Here is an 18,783-nt window from a genome sequence, read left to right as displayed (position 1 = left end):
AAATAGGACCTGCATATTTTTTGAAAGTCAGTGATACCAAAAGTAATGAAGGCATTGGATCAGCAACACAGCTGGGAACTATAATTTTAAAAAGGAAAAGGCAATGTAGTTTTCTCATTACAGGTTTTTTGCAATAAACTCTGTCATCAACACTGCACCAGTCTTTCCAGGTCTGCCCACCTACCACAGCAATGTTATATCCATATTTATATTAAGAATTTCCAATCTTACACAATGTGACTTACCGTAAAATCCATTTCTCTGATGTTCATTGACGGACACAGCTCCTTATCTTCTTGACCATTGGGTTATACTGCCCCCTACAGGAGCAGGACACTAGGCAGAAAAAGAACTTGACTACACCTATGGGCAGTCCCAGGAGGTATACTCCCCCTCTCTGCTATAGGTACTCAGTTTTGTTGCAAGCAGTGTCAGAAGTATTACAAATCTATAGAGGGGTGGGTGCTGTGTCTATCAATGTACATTAGAGAAATGGATTTTACGGTAAGTCAAAAAATTGGATTTTTGACTTACCGTAAGATTAATTTCTCTTATGTTAATTGACAGACACAGCTCCTGATCCTTCCTAACCACTGGGTTATACTGCCACCTACAGGAGTAGGACACTAGGCAGGAAAAAGCTTGACTACCAGTATGGGCAGTCCCAGGGGGTATACACCCACACTCAGCTATAGGCACTCAGCTTTGTTACAAGCAGTGTCAGAAGAAAGCCGACTCCACAAAGGGGTGGGTGCTGTGTCCATCAACGAACATCAGAGAATGGGATTTTATGGTAAGTCAAAAATCCCATTTTCTCTTTCGTTCATTGACAGACAGCTCCTGATTCTTCTTAACCAAAGCAGTGTCAAACATAAGGGGCGGGAAAACCGCAGAAAAAAATTCCCAATGCGAACCATAGCCAATCAGGTAACATGGCGCTCACCTGAAAGAAACAATACACCCTCAAAGAGGACCAGGTCCTCTAAACAGCAGCCTACAAAATCTTGCAGCCAAAAAAAAGCATCCACAAATGCCAACACACACACTGTAAAAGTTTGCACAGACGACTAGATGGCCGTCTGCAAACCAGCATCACTGATGCCTGATGACGGAAGGTCCAGGAGGCACTAAGAAGAGTGTGCCTTAACAGGGAAAGGAGGATCCCTACGCCCAATTGAATAGGCCTGAATCACTGTCTGCCTGATCCATCTGGAAATGGTCGCAGCAGAAGCGGCCAAACCTTTTCGAGGTCCAACCTTGAGTACAAATATTACATCTGACTCCCTAATAGACTCTGTAGCTGCCAGGTACACCCTGATTGCCCAAACCACATCCAGGGAATGCAGAGCAATTTCATTAGGATGTTTAGGCCTGGGAAGGCAACACAATGTCTTCATTCAAATGGAAATCAGAGACGACCTTTGGAAGGAACAACGGACAGGGACGAAGAACCGCCTTAGCTCTGTAAACCAACAGGTAAGGTGAATGACAAGACACGCTGCCAGCTCCGACACCCTGCATGCAGAAGTAATAGCCACTAAAAAGGCCACCTTTGGGACAATGTAAGCAGGGGAACCTCCCGATATTTTCAAAGGGAGATTCCTGGATAACTGACCACACCAATTTGAGGACCCACGGCGGTAATGGAGACCGCACCTGAGGTCAAGCTCCCTGAATAAAGATGTGCATCAAGGAAAGAAAACCGCCAAGGCCAAAACCTGGCCCTTGATGGTACTCAAGGCCAGGCGCTGCTCAACCCTCGTTGGAGGAAAGCCAAGATCTGAGCCACCGAAAAGGAGCAAGGGAGAACCCTAAAAGACTCACACCACACAACAAACGTCTTACAAGTATGATGATAGATCTTGCTGGAGGTAGATTTTCTAACCTTTAACAGCGTAGGAATACCGATTCAGACATCTATCCTTCAGCACCTGGCTTTCAACAGCCAAGCCATTAAAACCAGCCACTGTAAAGCAGGATGAAGGGTTAGCCCTTGGGACAGCAGAACTTCCCTGAGAGGAAGTCTCCAAGGAGCATCAGCAACCAGCGGTACCAGATCAGCGTACCAAGACCAGCGAGGCCAGTCAGAAGCCACTAGAAAGACTGGAATCCCTTGCTGCCTTGATCCAGCACAGGAGTCTTGGCAAAAGTTTGAAAGGGGAAAAACATAACTCAGACGATACTGATGCCAATGAGCCACTAATGCATCTGTGTCGTCGGCCAGAGGATCCCGAGACCATGCCACAAACCTCTGTACCTTCCATGGAATGTGTACAGCAGAGGGCTGGAACGATCGTTCTGCCCACCTTAGAATGCCGGCTACTTCCCAAGCCGCCAGGACACTTCTTGTGTCCCCATGCTGATTGACATAAGCCATGGCCGTTGCATTGTCCGATTGAATCCGTACCGGATACCGCTGAAGATGAATTGTCCAATGATCCAAAGACTGATCGTTCGGAGTTCCAGTACATTGATCGTCAGTCTGGACTCGGGAAGACGCCTCCCCACCTGAACAGGCTGACATCCGTGGTGACAACTCACCAGTACAGGGGGGAGAAGGATTTCCCTGTCGAAGTGCCAGTGAACAAAGCCACCTCTGGGGACTGTGGATTATTGTCCCATTTCACCAGAATCTTTTTGCAGAGATCTTGTGTGGAACTGTGCAAACGGAACCGCGCAAATGGAACTGCCTCGAAGATAGACACTATCAGGCCCAGCACCTGCATTCAAGCCCGGAGGGATGACCATCTGCTGGACAACAGAAGCTGACATGCCTCCTGCAATTTCTTGACTTTTTTCAGGGGAAGCAACAGTCTGACTGAGGTTGAATCCACCCAGATAGTCCAGTTTTTTGGACGGAACCAGAGTAGACTTCTGAAGGTTCAGAATCCAACTCAACACCCTCAGAGATCGCAGAGTATTCTCCAAGGTGCCCATCAGAGCAGTCAGGGTCTCTGCTCACAGAAGATGATCGCCCAGGTACCCCAGTACCATGATCCCCTGCTGACGCAACAATGCTAGCACCAGGGCCAACATTTTGCAAAGACCTGAGAAAAGGAGGCGAGACCAAAGGTAAACGCTATGAACTGATAATGTTTCTCGCCCACGGCAAAGTGGAGGAAGCGCTGGTGACAGGCACATTTTGGAATGTGAAGGTAGGCTTACTTGATGTCGATAGAAGCAATAAATTCCCCCAGATGTGGGGACGTCCCTATCATGCGGATGGACTGCGGATTCTGAACTTCTGTACCCGCACAAGGCAGTTTAGCGCCTGGAGGTCCAGAATTGGACGTACAGTGCCTTCCTTCCAGAGAACTGTAAACCGGTTTGAGTAAAACCCCTGAAAACATTCCGAAGGCGGAACAATCACCCCATGAAGTAACAAGTCTTGCACTGCCCCAAAGTGACCCCGTAAGCGATCTGGGGACAAGTGCAGGTTGGGAAGGAAGAACCTTTCCTGAGCAAAAGACTGAAACTCGATCTTGTAGCCGGACCAAATGACTTTGTGGATCCACTTGACCTGTACGGAATCCGGAAATCAACAAAGACGTCCCCTCACCCCAGATACGGGTGAGGGCGCCCCTTTCATGCAGAGGAAGCCTGCATGAAGAGGCTTGCCAGACCAGGTCCTCTTGGAACCTCCGTGGGGGGGCCCTGAAGGACTTTTATCCCTTAAGGGACGAAAAAGGCCCTTATGAGCCGAGAAGAATGGCCCACGTCTACTAATGATGTCATCCAAGGAAGCTCCAAGCAGGCAATCCCCCCACAAAGGGGAGATCAGATAAGGCCTTCTTAGAAGTCTGGTCCGCAGACCTGCATTGTCAGCCAGATAAGACTCCAAAGGACCACTGTTGATACAGACAGCCTAAATTCAAAGGAGCCGCATCCAAAGAGGCATCACAGATAAACTCTAGACCCTGGATCAACGGCAAGGGAAAGCAGTTTCCCCTCCAGGTCCCAGCGTACAAGTTTAGCCCACTCGTTAGAGTTTGCAACATCAGGGCAATAGTAATACCGGCCTAAGCCGAACCAGCCATAGTGAAACATATGAGGCCAGAGCCTCAGCTCTCCTATCAACCAGATCTTTAAAGGCCAAGGACTCCTCACCTGGAAGTAAGGTAGCTTTATTTAACCTGGAAACCGGCGAGTCCACTACAGGTGGGATTATTCACTTTTTAAGTATCCTTATAAGGATAACGCACAGCAAAACGCTTAGGGTGCGTTTTGGACAACCCCACTGTTATGCGACAACGTTGTCAAAGTAAGCGGGAAAGGGGAACATCCCCACCACAGTGGAGGACTTGTGGTGCCAAAAGGGACTGGCGCCTCTGACACAGCATCTACCCCATGTTTAAAATGTCACGCTCTGACACAATCAGTGCATCCACCAGCGCCATTTCATGCAGGACTAGAGGAGCAGAGGAAACATCCTCACTGTCTGAGCACACAGGGTGCGTGGACGCACACCCAGTAGGGTGACTCGCGTCCACAGCGGCCGAAACAGATTCAGGATCTAATGTACAGATGAGGCAGGGGCGGGCGGCGGACTTTATATACTAAGGACACCTGGAAAAAACAAACAAACAATCAGGGGAGGGCTGCCGACTGCGATCCTGCAAGGGGGACGCCAACCCAGGGTCCACGAATGGACCACCTACTGGACCCTTGCAAAAAACAAGAGTAGTCCTCTGAGCCCCTCCATAGAGGCCCACACAATAGGGGGCGGCAGGCAGGGTATCCGAATGGTCCCGCAGGACTAAAAGGGGTAGGTGCCCTCCACAATAATGGCGGTATTGGTTGCCATAAAAAAATTAAACCACCCCCATAGCGCCACCCCCACTTCTAAGGGAGGTGCCAAGCTGGCCGCATGACCTAGAAGCTGCGGCCTAAATTTTTGTGGATGCCTAGCCGCCTGGGCGTGAACCTTAGTGGAGCCAACCACCCAGGGGCAGCGGAGGAGGAGGGTGGATGCCCAAACGGAGGGTAGTGGTTTCAGGCACTCTCCCTGGGGCTGCCTTGCATGGCTCCTGACCAGTAGGCCGCAAAGCTGTGGCCGAAATTTGGGGCCGGATCCGGCCGCGTGAGGCGCAGGCCCTCGGATGCCAAACCATCTGCTTTCCCAGCCCAACAACTGCAGCAGGGAGCCCAGAGGACATCCCTGCCCTAGTCACCAACTCCCAGGGTAGCAGGGGAACCCTGCTCAACTCCCCGTCTTGCACCAGAAAAAACCCGGTCAGAAGCAACTCCAAACAAGCCCCCTCTTAGGGGCATGTGGCAAAAGCCAGCTCGTGACCTCTTCCGGGGGGGGGGGGGGCTCAAGACCCACAATGACCACCAAATATTTGGAGGGCTGGGGGAGAGGGAGAAAGGGGAACTCGGGGGTGCCACTATCCCAGGGAGGGGTCCACGTCCACCCCAAATCCCTCCAGGAGTAGATTGGGGACAGCTGCTACCATACCAGGAACGGGGTGGGCACCACTCCAGACAGACGACCGCTCCATCAAGATGAACGCTGCGACTCAGGCCGAGGCCAGGTAATATGTGCTCTCACAAACGTTTAACTTGCAGGCCAGCCCCCGTCCAGAGGGACTATGTCGTGGCCGACCTAGGGCGGAGCTGAGGCCTGCACATGCTCGCTGGCCAGACTGGAGGGACCCTCTGGATCTAGATTATCCAGTCTGTCGCCCAGTCCGGCAGTTGATAGTAGATTCTCACAGTAACAAAATACCAAAGATAGGAAAAAATCTATTTAAAAAAGGAAAAAAATTGCCAGAGATCCCAGCAATGAACTAGGTCCTTACACCTGACTAGGAATAAAAAACTGAGTGCGGGTGTATACCCCTTGGGACTGCCCATAGGCGTAGTCAAGCTTTTCCTGCCTAGTGTCCTACTCCTGTAGGGGGTAGTATAACCCAATGGTTAAGAAGAATCAGGAGCTGTGTCCGTCAATGAACAAAAGAGAAATCCCATTTTCGTTCATTGACGGAGACCGCTTCTGATCTTATTGACTATGGGGACGTCCCAAAGCAGTGTCAAACATGAGAAGTGGGAACAGCAAGAAAAAATTCGAAAGGCTAAACCTTAGCCAACCAGGTATCAGAAGCTCAACCAAAACAACGGGAGCCCACCTGAGAAAACATTACACGCCCAAAGAGGGAACAAGCCCCCCTAAACAGCAGCCTGCAAAACCTTGCGACCAAAAGAGGCATACGCAGATGCCAACACACATAACATTTTGTGAAAGTGTGCACCAACGACCAAGTAGCCACCTTGCACACCTGCGCAACTGATGCCTGATGACGGAAGGCCCAAGAAGCAATGAGTACCCGTGTAGAGTGTGCCTTCACAGGGAAAGGAGGAACCTGCCCCTTAATCGAATAGGCCTGAATCACTGTCTGTCGGATTCATCTAGAAATGGTCGCAGATGAAGGAGGTAGTCCTTTTCGAGGCCCAACCATAAGCACAAATAGTGAGTCTAACTTACTCTGTAGATTCCGTAGCTGCCAGGTACACCAAATAGCCCGAACCACATGCAGGGAATGCAATGCAATTTCCTTAGGATGTTTAGGCCTGGGACACAGGGAAGGCAACACAATGTCCTCATTCAGATGGAAATCAGAGACAACTTTTGGAAGAAACGACAGACAGGGGCGAAGAACCACCTTATCTTCGAGGACCACAAAATAAGGGGAATGACAAGACAACGCCGCCAATTCTGATACCCTGTGCGCAGAGGTACTAGCCACCAAAAAGGCCACCTTCTGGGACAGCGTAAGCTGGGGAATTTCCCAAATATTTTCAAAGGGAGGCTTCTGTAGAGCTGTAAGCACCAAGTTGAGGTACCAAGGCGGTAGCAGGGACCGCATTGGTGGAGTAAAAAACCGAACCCCCTGAATGAAACTATGCAAAGTGTCATTGAAAGACGACCGCCAAGGAAGACACCTGGCCCTTAATGGTACTCAAGGCATATATTTCTGCCCAACCCATCGTTAAAGGAAGTCAAAACCCGAGCCACCGAATAAGAGTGAGGGTGACTGACACCACGAAATGTATGCTTTCCATGTACGATGATAGATCTTCCTAGAAGTAGACTTCCAAGCTTTCAGTAGTGTAGGAATCACCAATCCAGACAAACCTCTATCTTTCAGCACCTGGCTTTCAACAGCCAAGCTGTCAAAGCCAGCGACTGTAAAACAGGATAATAGATTGGCCCTTTAAACAGCAGATCCTCCCAGAAAAGGCAGTCTCCAAGGGGTGTCGGTGACAAGCCGCACCAGGTCGGCGCACCTAGACCGGCGAGGCCAATCTGAAGCCACTAGAATGACCAGAATTCCTTCTGCCTCAATCCCAACGCAAGAGTCTTGGCAGAAGCTTGATAGGAGGGAAGGAGTAAATCAGATAATACTGGCACTAGCTCATCTGTGGCGTTTGCTAGTGGATCCCGTGACCGTGCCACAAACCTTTGCACCTTCCGGTTGAGCTGAGATGCCAAACAGATCCACTTCAGGCGTGCTCCACCAGAAACACAGCTGATGAAAAACCTCTGGATGAAGGGACCATTCCCCTTGGTCCAACGCCGGCCGACTGAGATAATCTGCCTGCCAATTTTCCACCACTGGAATGTGGAAGGCGAAGAGGGCCAGAACGAAACGTTCTGCCCACCAAAGAATGCCGGCTAACTCCAGAGCTTCCAATACACTTCTCCTTCCACCCTGGTGATTGACATAAGCCACGGCCGTGGCATTGTCTGATTTGATTCGCACTGGACACCCCTGAAGACGATCCGTCCAGTGATTCAGGCACAGCTTTATCTCTCATAAGTTCCAGGACAGTGATCGGGAGTCTGGACTCTTCCAGTGTCTAAACTCCCTGAGCGGAGTTCCGACCCAGGGCATCTCCCCACCCGGACATCCGTGGTAGCCACTGTCCACTACAGGGGGAGAAAAGATTTGCCCTGGCGAAGAGCTGGAGAGCGAAGCCACCAGATCAGAGATCCTTTCGCTTTTCATCTCTGAATGTCCAGAGACTTCGGACACATTTGGCCAAGATCTCCCTTTGCAGGGACCTCGTATGGAACTGTGCAAACGGGACCACCTTGAAGGCAGACAGGCACCCTCAAGCAAGTCTGGAGGGACGACGACCTGCTGGAAAGCAAGAGTTGAATTGCAGCATGCAGCTTCTGGAGTTTGTCCTGAGGAAGGAACACTCCGGCTAGAGCAGAGTCCAGAGTCAGACCCAGATAGTCCAGTTTCGTGAAGGGAACCAGAGCAGACTTCTGATAATTCAGAAGCCAGCCAAAACAATGTGATGTCCAAGTTGTCCATCAGAGCAGTAGGAGACTCTGCTGGCAAGAGAAGGTCATCCAGGTAGCCAAGCACTGCGATCGCTCGCTGACGTAAGAACACCAGCACTGGGGCCAACACCTTTGTGAAGACCCGAGAAGCAGAGGCGAGACCAACGGGTAACGCCACAAACAAAAATCTCCTCTCCCACGGCAAAGCGGAGGAAGTGTTGGTGACAGACACATATTGTAATGTGTAAATAAGCATCCTTGATGTCGATAGAGGCAAGGAAATCCCCCTAAAGCAGGGATGCCCCCCACCGTGCGAATAGAATATTTTGAACTTCTGTACCCACACAAAGCAGTTCAGGGCCTTAAGAGCCAGAATTGGACACACCTTGCCTTCTTTCTTTGGGACTGTGAACAGGTTTGAAGAAAACCACTGAAATTGTTCCTGAAATTGGAACCAGAACAATTACCCCTTGAAGCAACAGGTCTTCTACCGCCCCAAAAAGGGCTTGCAAACAGAGACAGACACGTATGGAAGAAAAGAACCTTTCCGGAGGGTAAGAACAAAACTCGATCTTGTAGCCGGACTGTATAACTTCGTGGACCCACTAGTCTTGTACCAAGGAGTTCCACAGGTCCGGAAACCAGCAAAGATGTCCCCCCACCCCAGGCACGGGTGAGGGTGCATCTTCATGCAAAAGGAGACTTGTCTGCGGGTCTGGAGAAAACCGATTTGGACTTGCCAGACCACAGTTGCTTGGATTCTCCCAAAGAGGTCTTGAAAGGTTTTGAACCCTTGTCAGCCAACCCTGAGGGACAGAAAAAAACTTTCTGTGAGTCGAGAAAGACGGGCCACGTCTGCGACGAGGTTCCTTACCCTTACTAGCCTGCGGAAGAAAGGTGCTCTTCTCCCCTGCGAGACTCTTAATGATGTCATCTGGGGTAGCTCCAAACAGGTGATCTCCTTGAAAAGGAAGATCAGTGAAGGCTTTTTTAGAGGTCTGGTCCGCAGACCAACATTTGAGCTACAAAACACGCCTAAGGACCACTGCCAAACCAGACAGTATAGAAATCAGGGACGCTGCATCCAAAGAGGCATCACAGATAAACTGCAGCCCCTGGACAAACTGGTCCACCAGCTTAGCAAAGGCAGGGGGGGCTGCTCACCCTTCAGGTCACGGTGTAAAAGCTTAGCCCACTCAGTCAGAGTTTGTGACATGAGAGCAATGGTGAAGACCGGTCTGAGTGCCAATCCAGCCACAGTGAACATACTGCAGTCCACAGCCTCCGCCTTTCTGTCAGCCAGATCCTTAAAAGCCGGCGATTCTTCTGCTGGAATCATGGTTGTCTTATTAAACCTGGAAACCGGGGGATCCACCACCAGTGAAACAGTTCACTTTTTAAGGAGGGACTCTTCAAAAGGGGAACATCATTGCAAATCACTTAGGGACCACAAAAGGGATGTTTTGGACTGACCGCCTTCGATTTCAATGCCCAACTAATGCAAAATGGCCACCGTGGCTACAAAAACATTGCCGCCAGCCTATACAGCATATAGGCTACAAGATAGCAGCTCCACTAGGCTCCCAGGAGGGATTCCTGGGGCCCAGGCAAGGCACAGATCAGGAAGGGGGGCTGTTCCAGGAGCCCCCACCAGGTACAGCCCCCCCCCCCCCCGCAAGCCGATCTCTCAGTCACCGGCAGCGCACCCCCTGCCTCCATTGCCAGTACAGCACCCTGTCGCAGCCCCAGGGGGTAGACAGACCACCATACAACCCCAGTATAGGTAGAGGGGGGATTGATGACCCACAGGAAAATCAGACTCAAGGTAGGGGGCCTAACAGGAAGGAGGGGAACCCAGGGGTCCAACCATTAGGCCCCCACCTGGAGTCTGATGATCCTGTGGGTCCCTGGGGCCCATGTCCACCCTAAAACCATCCAGGGGGAGAGAGGGGACAGCTACTCACCATACCCGGAACCAGGCGGGCACCGCTCCAGACAGAACCTCCACACCATCAAAATGGGGGGATGTCGGCCAGGAGGAACGCTGCGATGCAGGTCGAGACCCAGTCATATGCGACCTCGCAAAGTGCTTAACTCACAGGCCAGCCCCCATATGGTGGGGCTATGTCGTGGCCGACCTAGCACGGAGCTGAGGTCTGCGCGCACGCCCGCTGCTGGGGTGACCACTGGATCTAGATTATCCAGCCCGTCACCCAGTCTGGCAGTTGATTGTAGATCTCACAGGAAGAAACAGGAGAAAAAAATCTATCTAAAAAGAAAAAAATTGCCAGGACCAGAGATGCCAGCAAGGAACTAGGTCCTTACTCCTGACTAGGCAGAAAAAAAAAAACGGAGTACCTATAGCAGAGAGGGGGACTATACCTCCTGGGACTGCCCATAGGCGTAGTCAAGTTCTTTCTCTGCCTAGTGTCCTACTCCTGTAGGGGCAATATAACCCAATGGTCAAAAAGATCAGGAGCTGTGTCCATCAATAAACGAAAGAGAAATGGTGGCAAATTCTCAAGAAAAACAAGACTCAGAAACAAGAAATCCTGGCAGGATATCTTCCTATTGAAATCCCATACAGATATATGATGCCACTGAGTAGTTTAGCTCATCAAACACAGGAAGAACTCACACTCAACAACTTAAGAGGCACTGCTACCAGCTTTTTTCTTTCAGAACCCTTTCATACATAAGAGCAATATAGTTTGTTCTATCACCTACAAAGTATGGTCACAGTCCTGTGTACGAGTAACATTAGGTTAGTCACTGATAAACAATTCATATAGTACTAGGGTGCAGTAAACACTCACAGGAGTGCAGGCATTCTACAATGGTCGCTGCATCAATGAAATATCCTCCACACAGAGCACACATAAGATGTGGATTCAGTTCAGTCATCTTGATCCGCATGGTCCGATGCATTGTTCAGAGGGGAAGGGGGTCTAGGGGGGACTCTGAAAAACAAAATAGTTAACAAATTAGTTAATACAAAATGTGTCAAGGATGAGTACATTGATTGGTAGAAATTCAATACATTAAGTAAGAATTTTTTTTAGAAGCAAGAGAATTTGCAGTTTAACTAATTTCAATGGAAATAAAGTTTGGTGCAAGCAGTAAATTTTTGCACACATACGTTCCCTGGCTTCAGGAATTTGTAGAACTGTGCCAGGTGTTCTACATTTACATTACAATTCCCAGAATCTGAAAAGGATGACTATAGGAGAGGATAAGGCCCCTGAAGGCTGGCCAGCCGTTTTTGACCTAGTGTCCAATTCTCCAGCAGGCAGTAGTACAACCTTGTCATCAGTGGATGATCGCAAGACTACTATTTTTTGCATGCATTTAAATTCTACAATAATGTAAAGGAAACATGGAGGCTGTCAGTGCGGACTATCCTTCTGCAAATGGTAGTTGCCTACCTTTAATGATGGGCCTCTTGCTTAGATATTTTGGGTCACTGACTAGCAAAAAGTATACAAATAAGGATACCTGAACTTTTTCCAAATTTCCTGATATACAATGCTCAACATAAATGAGTACACCCCTTTTGAAAAGTTTGATTTGATCAATTTCCTAATGAACACAAGAAAAAATTCCAAAATTTTGACAAAACTGGAGTTTTTTTAGAACATTTATTTAGCTCAATACATGAAAGTAAGGTTGATATTATAACTTAGATTACAAAATCTTCAGTTTTACTTAAATTAGTTGATGCAAAAATTAATACAACCTACAACAAAAACTACTACATCTAGTATTTTCTAGTTTTGAAGTCTTCTAGGCAGGAGTAGTCTAGGCAGGAAAAATTTAAATGTACGCACCCACAGGGCCGTCCCCACAGGCATAACCCACACACACCCTGCTCAGCAAACCAGTTTAGTTGTAAGCAGTGAAGAGGGGCGGATGCTGCGTCTCTCAATGGACATCAGAGAAAAAGATTTACAGTAAGATTTTACAAAAATCTTGTTTTTTATATCGTCCATTGACAGACGCAGCCTCCATCTTCATTAGCTGAATGGGACATCCCAAAGCAGTGTAGGCATGAGGGGTGGGAAGAACGCAACCAGAAAGCAACGTAAACTCCAAAGGCTAAACTTAGCCCACTGGATAACATGAAGCTCAGCCAAACAACAGGAGCTCACCCAGGTTAAAAGACCCCTAAGAGAAACAAAAAAACATTCTCTTACGAAACAGCAGCATGCAAAACCTTGCTGCCAAAAGAGGCATCCCAAGATGCCAACAAATCCACCTTGTAGAATTTTGTAAAGGTGTGCACAGAAGACAAAGTAGCTGCCTTACAAACTTGTACAACAGAGGCATGATGGCGAAAAGCCCAAGAGGCACTCAGCGCTCTAGTAGAATGCGCCTTAACAGGAAAAGGAGGAACCTCACCCTTGAGTGAATAAGCCTGAACAACCGTCTGCCTGATCACCTCGAAATGGTCGCAGTAGACGCAGCCAAACCTTTGTGAGGACCGTCCATAAGGACAAAGGGAGAGTCCGAATTTACTAAAGGACTCGGTAACCATCAGATAACTCTTATCGCCCGAACCACATCCACAGAGTGCAAGGCAAATTCTTTGGGATGCTTAGGCTTAGGACATACAGAAGGCAACACAATGTCTTCATTAAGATGAAAATCCGACACCACCTAATGGAGAAAAGATGGATTAGGTCTGAGCAACACTTTATCCCTGTGGATCAGCAAATAAGGTGAACGTCAGGACAGCGCCGCAAACTCAGAAACCCTGCAAGCAGAAGTAATAGCCGCTAGGAAGGCAACCTTCTGCGACAACGAAAGCAGAGAAATCTCCCCAATATTCTCAAAAGGAGGCTTTTGAAGGACAGACAAAACCAGATTGAGATCCCACAGAGGCAACGGGGATCTCCTCGGAGGAGCCAGATGACACACCCCCTGAATAAAAGTGCAAATCAAGCTATTAGTAGCCAACAGACATTGGAAGTAAATAGCCAAGGCTGACACCTGACCCTTGATAGTGCTCAATGCCAGGTGCTGCTCAACCCCTTTTTGTAAAAGGGCCAAAACCCTAGCTACAGAAAACAAGTGAGGGTGCAGCTGCAGCGATTCACACCATGATAAGTACGATTTCCACATACGATGATAGATCTTCCTGGATGTCGACTTCCTGGCCTTGAAGGAGGGTAGGAATCACCGAGCCAGAAAGGCCTCTATCCCTCAACTCCTTGCTTTCAACAGCCAAGCCGTTAAAGCCAGCGACCGTAAAGCAGAATGGGAGATCGGTCCCTGAGACAACAGATCTTCCTCCAGAGGAAGTCTCCATGGAGGATCTACGACCAATTTTACCAGGTCTACGTACCAAGACCACCGAGACCCTCACCGGGCACACAGGAGGTGAAACACCTCCAGCTGAAGGGACCATTGATCCAACGCCTGACGACTCCACACCTGGGATGTGGACTGCGGAAAGAGCTGCAACATTGGCTTCCGCCCAAACCAGAATCTCGGCCACCTCCTTGGCTGCTAGGACGCTCTTGGTGCACCCTTGATGATTGATGTAAGCCACAGCCGTGGCATTGTCTGACTGTATCCGAACTGGAGAACCACGTAGCCTACTCGTCCAGTGGAAAAGGCAAAGCTTGATCGCTCTGAGCTCCAGAATGTTGATCGGCAAGGAAAAATCTTCTGACTGCAAAGACACCGACCCTTCAGGTAGGGGGGCATCCGTGGCGACCACATCAGCCTCTGAATCAGAGGACTTCACCAAAAGATGGAGAAGGCAGCGGCCGTTTATGGCTATTAACCTTTTTTCATGACAAAATCAACTTTTTTTGCCAGGCTTTCCAGAGCTGCTGAAATCGTGGCCAGCGACTGAGATCCGGACTGTCCGGGAGTCACACAGTGGGTCTGAAAGTAAAATTACAGCCTGGGACTCCATAGTCAAAGTTACAGAAAAACGGAGTACTGTCACTTTAAGAAGCGCCGATCGCGGTTCCCACCGCCGAACGCAGCGGTCTGCAGACTCCCCCTTAAATATACACTAACAGCAGAGTGTGCAGGGATATGCCCGCAAAGACCCCAGAGAAAACCCTCCTGAACGGCCTGCAGCAGGAAGGAGAATCACAGGAAGGTCATGCTGCTAGTGCAGTTCAATAGGACTACACAAAAATGGTTGCCAATGCATTTTATTAGGCAGCTCAGGGAAAATGGCTGCCCCATACAAGTTAATGGGAAAAATATACACATTGCCCATACTCAAGATGGCGGTGCCCAGGGCGTGCCATGCAGCCAGGGACCCCCACAATGAAGGCCTAAAGGATCTACAACAAGACCCAGCAAGCAACAAGGTACTATTGCCACCCCCCCTCAGGATACCAGGCGCCCCAGTTACATAGCCCCCAGCGGGGGCGGGAGAGGGAGACAGGGCACAGAGGCAGGGTACCGGACAGGCCAGGGGGATCTTTTAGGAACTACAGGTCCTAATATCCCCAGGAGATGGCTCACATCCCCCCCCCCCCCCAAGGGGCAAGGGGAGTCACATTTACTCACCATACCATGGACCGGGCAGGCTCCGCTCTGGGCAGACCTCCTCCCACCTGAAGTGGGGGTGCTGCCAGCAGAGGGGTACCAATTTCCATCCGTCTGACGAATCGAATCAGATGGCATCGGATTGAAATGGACAGGCAGTCCAATTCCATCCGACTGCCCCATAGAGAAGAGCAGGACTGTGTTCATGTTAGTTTTGCATAGCGGAGTGGACAAGACCTGTCATCCACCTGCTCAGCAGGGATTGTATGGCAGCCGGTCCAACAGAAGCTGGCCATTCGGCATGCGTAAAAAAAATAGCTCCTAAATTTCAAGCAAATTTGTCAAGCCCCGATTTAAAAGTTACAAATATTTGTTATTTAATACCTCAATACAGGCTAAGCTTTTATATTTAGTAGGGATTTTTTTTTAAAAAATGCTGTGTTTTTATTGCTTGCAAGCACAAGGAAATGTGAATTTACACCTTTAGTTTTTTAATTCCAATTTTTAATAAAAACCGATATTGTGTGATTATTCGTTGTATTTTGGGAAACTTCTGCCATTTAATCCTTTGCTGTGGAATGGGTATGCAAACTTCCTGCTACTAAGCCCAGGGGGGCAATCTTAGTGACTTGGCTGATCTATATTGGAGGATAAATAAGTTGACTTCAGAGACAAGGAAGTCTATCATAAGTAGGCTGGGTCCTGGAAGCCCTCAGTTATCTGGTGAGTGGCCCTTTCATATATGGGTGGAAGGGCACTATCAAAGAGCACCTATGTATTTAGGAGGAGAGTACAGACTACCTATCACACGTGGTGATTTGAAGAATATATGTTATGGACATTTTAAATTTTGTGTAATATTATGGGTTTATTTGTATTATTTAGTTTTGATTTCTGCACTATTACATAGCACAATAGGAGATCACAATTCGTTTTTTTTTTTTTTTTTAATTATAACAGCACCTCAAAATTAACTTATACATTTATTATAGGTGTATTTTAAATGATAGAGACAGAATATTAACCATAAATCCAGAAAAAAACACATAAAACAAATGCTATAAATTAAGTTGCTGTGCAGTGAGTAAAATAAGTATTTGATCCCCAAGCTAAACATGACTTCGTACTTGGTGGAGAAACCCTTGTTGGCAAGCACAGAGGTAAGATGTTTCTTGTAGTTGGTGGCCAGGTTTGGACACATCTCAGGTGGGATTTTGGTCCGCACTTCTTTACAGATCTTCTCTAAATCCTTAAGGTTTCTTGGCTGTCTCTTGGCAACTCGAAGTTTCAGCTCCCTCCATAAATGTTCTATAGGATTAAGGTCTTGAGACTGACTAGGCCTCTTCATGACCTTAATGTGCTTCTTCTTAAAGCCACTCCTTTGTTGCCTTGGCAGTATGTTTTGGGTCATTGTCATGCTGAAAGGCCCATCTTCAGTGTTCTGGCTGAGGGAAGAAGGTTCTTATCCAAGATTTAACAATACATGGCCCCGTCCATTGGCCCTTTAATGCGGCAAAATCGGCCTGTACATTTAGCAGAGAAACAGCCCCAAAGCATAAAGCATAAGGTATCCACCTCCGTGCTTGACTTTAGGGATGGTGTTCTTAGGTTCATAGTCAGCATTTTTCTACCTCCAAACACGGCGAGTTGAGTTAATGCCAAAGAACTCACTTTTGGTCTTATCTGACCACAGCATTTTCTCCCAATCCTTTACTGAATCATTCAGAAGTTCACTCGCATTACTGTAAATGTGCCTTCTTGAGGAGGGGGACTCACCATGTTTGGAGGAAGAAAAATGCTGACTATGACCCCAAGAACACCATCCCTACAGTCAAGCACGGAGGTTGAAACATTATGCTTTAGGGCTGTTTCTCTGCTAAAGGTACAGACCGACTTTGCCGCTTTGAGGGACTAAGCAATGTAAAATCTTGGATGAGAACCTTCTTCCAGAACACTGAAGATGGGTCAAGGATGGGTCTTTCAGCATAACAATGACCCAAAATATACCGCCAAGGCAACAAAGTGGCTCAAGAAGAAATACATTAGGGTCATGGAGTGGCCTAGCCATTCTCCAAAAGAAAATTTATGGAGGGAGCTGAAACTTCTAGTTGCCAAGTAACAGCTAAGAAACCTTTAATATTTAAAGAAGAGCTGTAAAAAAATAAATAAAGTGGACCAAAAACCCTCCCGATATGTGGGCAAACCTGGTAACTACTAGAAACGTCTTACTCTTGTGCTTGCCAACAAGGGTTTCTCCACCAAGCATTAAGTCATGTTTTGCTTGGGAATCAAACACTTATTTTATTCACTGAACTGTAAATCAACTTCGGGCTTTTTGGTTGATATTCTGTCTCTATCATTTCAAATACACCTTTGATAAAAATTATAGACCCTTAAATTTTCTTTGTAAGTGGGCAAACTCTACAAAATAGGCAGGGCATCAAATAATTATTTTCCCCACTATATATATATATATATATATATTATATATATATATATATATATATATATTATATGCAAAAGTATTCGGCCCCCTTGAACTTTGACCTTTTGCCACATTTCAGGCTTCAAACAAAGATATAAAACTGTAATTTTTTGTGAGGAATCAACAAGTGGGACACAATTATGAAGTGGAACGAAATTTATTGGATATTTCAAACTTTTTTAACAAATAAAAAACTGAAAAATTGGGCGTGCAAAATTATTCAGCCCCCTTAAGTTAATACTTTGTAGCGCCACCTTTTGCTGCGATTACAGCTGTAAGTCGCTTGGGGTATGTCTCTATCAGTTTTGCACATCGAGAGACTGAAATTTTTGCCCATTCCTCCTTGCAAAACAGCTCGAGCTCAGTGAGGTTGGATGGAGAGCATTTGTGAACAGCAGTTTTCAGTTCTTTCCACAGATTCTCTATTGGATTCAGATCTGAACTTTGACTTGGCCATTCTAACACCTGGATATGTTTATTTGTGAACCATTCCATTGTAGATTTTGCTTTATGTTTTGGATCATTGTCTTGTTGGAAGACAAATCTCCATCCCAGTCTCAGGTCTTTTGCAGAATCCATCAGGATTTCTTCCAGAATGGTCCTGAATTTGGCTCCATCCATATTCCCATCAATTTTAAACCATCTTCCCTGTCCTTGCTGAAGAAAAGCAGGCCCAAACCATGATGCTGCCACCACCATGTTTGACAGTGGGGATGGTGTGTTCAGGGTGATGAGATGTGTTGCTTTTACCAAAAACATAACGTTTTGCATTGTTGCCAAAAAGTTTGATTTTGGTTTCATCTGACCAGAGCACCTTCTTCCACATGTTTGGTGTGTCTCCCAGGTGGCTTGTGGCAAAATTTAAACTACACTTTTTATGGATATCTTTAAGAAATGCCACTCTTCCATAAAAGCCAGATTTGTGCAGTAGACGACTGATTGTTGTCCTATGGACAGAGTCTCCCACCTCAGCTGTAGATCTCTGCAGTTCATTCAGAGTGATCATGGGCCTTGTATGAGCTGAAAGTTTAGAAGGACGGCCAGGTCTTCGTAGATTTGCAGTGGTCTGATACTCCTTCCATTTCAATATTATCGCTTGCACAGTGCTCCTTGGGATGTTTAAAGCTTGGGGAATCTTTTTGTATCCAAATCCAACTTTGAACTTCTCCACAACAGTATCTCGGAACTGCCTGGTGTGTTCCTTGTTCTTCATGATGCTCTCTGCACTTTAAACGGACCTCTGAGACTATCACAGTGCAGGTGCATTTATACGGAGACTTGATTACACACAGGTGGATTCTATTTATCATCATTAATATATATAAAAACACTGATATCTGTACACTAAGTGGCACTTTGTGTACAGATGTCAGTGTTCTATATAGGGAATAGCACTAAGTGCTTTTCACTATATATACTGTAACACTGATATCTGTACTACACTGAGTGACACTCAGTGTACAGATATCAGTGTGCACTCAGTGTATACAGG

At 47.4% G+C, this 18,783-nt stretch overlaps 1 protein-coding gene across 1 annotated transcript in view; it reads right to left on the bottom strand.

Moving 5' to 3' along the window:
* Positions 1-18,783, bottom strand: part of LOC309567601 (polycomb group RING finger protein 2-like) — a 137,593-nt gene that overhangs the window by 56,718 nt on the left and 62,092 nt on the right. The window contains exon 2 of the mRNA XM_082273002.1: positions 11,110-11,253. Within this exon, the coding sequence (XP_082129128.1) occupies positions 11,110-11,221 (112 nt within the window). The 5' untranslated portion in view covers positions 11,222-11,253. The remainder of the gene's footprint in view (positions 1-11,109; positions 11,254-18,783) is intronic.

The sequence above is a fragment of the Pelophylax lessonae genome (assembly GCF_965119305.1).
Source record: "Pelophylax lessonae genome assembly, chromosome: 11".
Taxonomy (NCBI): Eukaryota; Metazoa; Chordata; class Amphibia; order Anura; family Ranidae; genus Pelophylax; species Pelophylax lessonae.
Note: the sequence above shows the minus strand (reverse complement) of the source record. Positions and strands in the feature narration are given on the sequence as shown.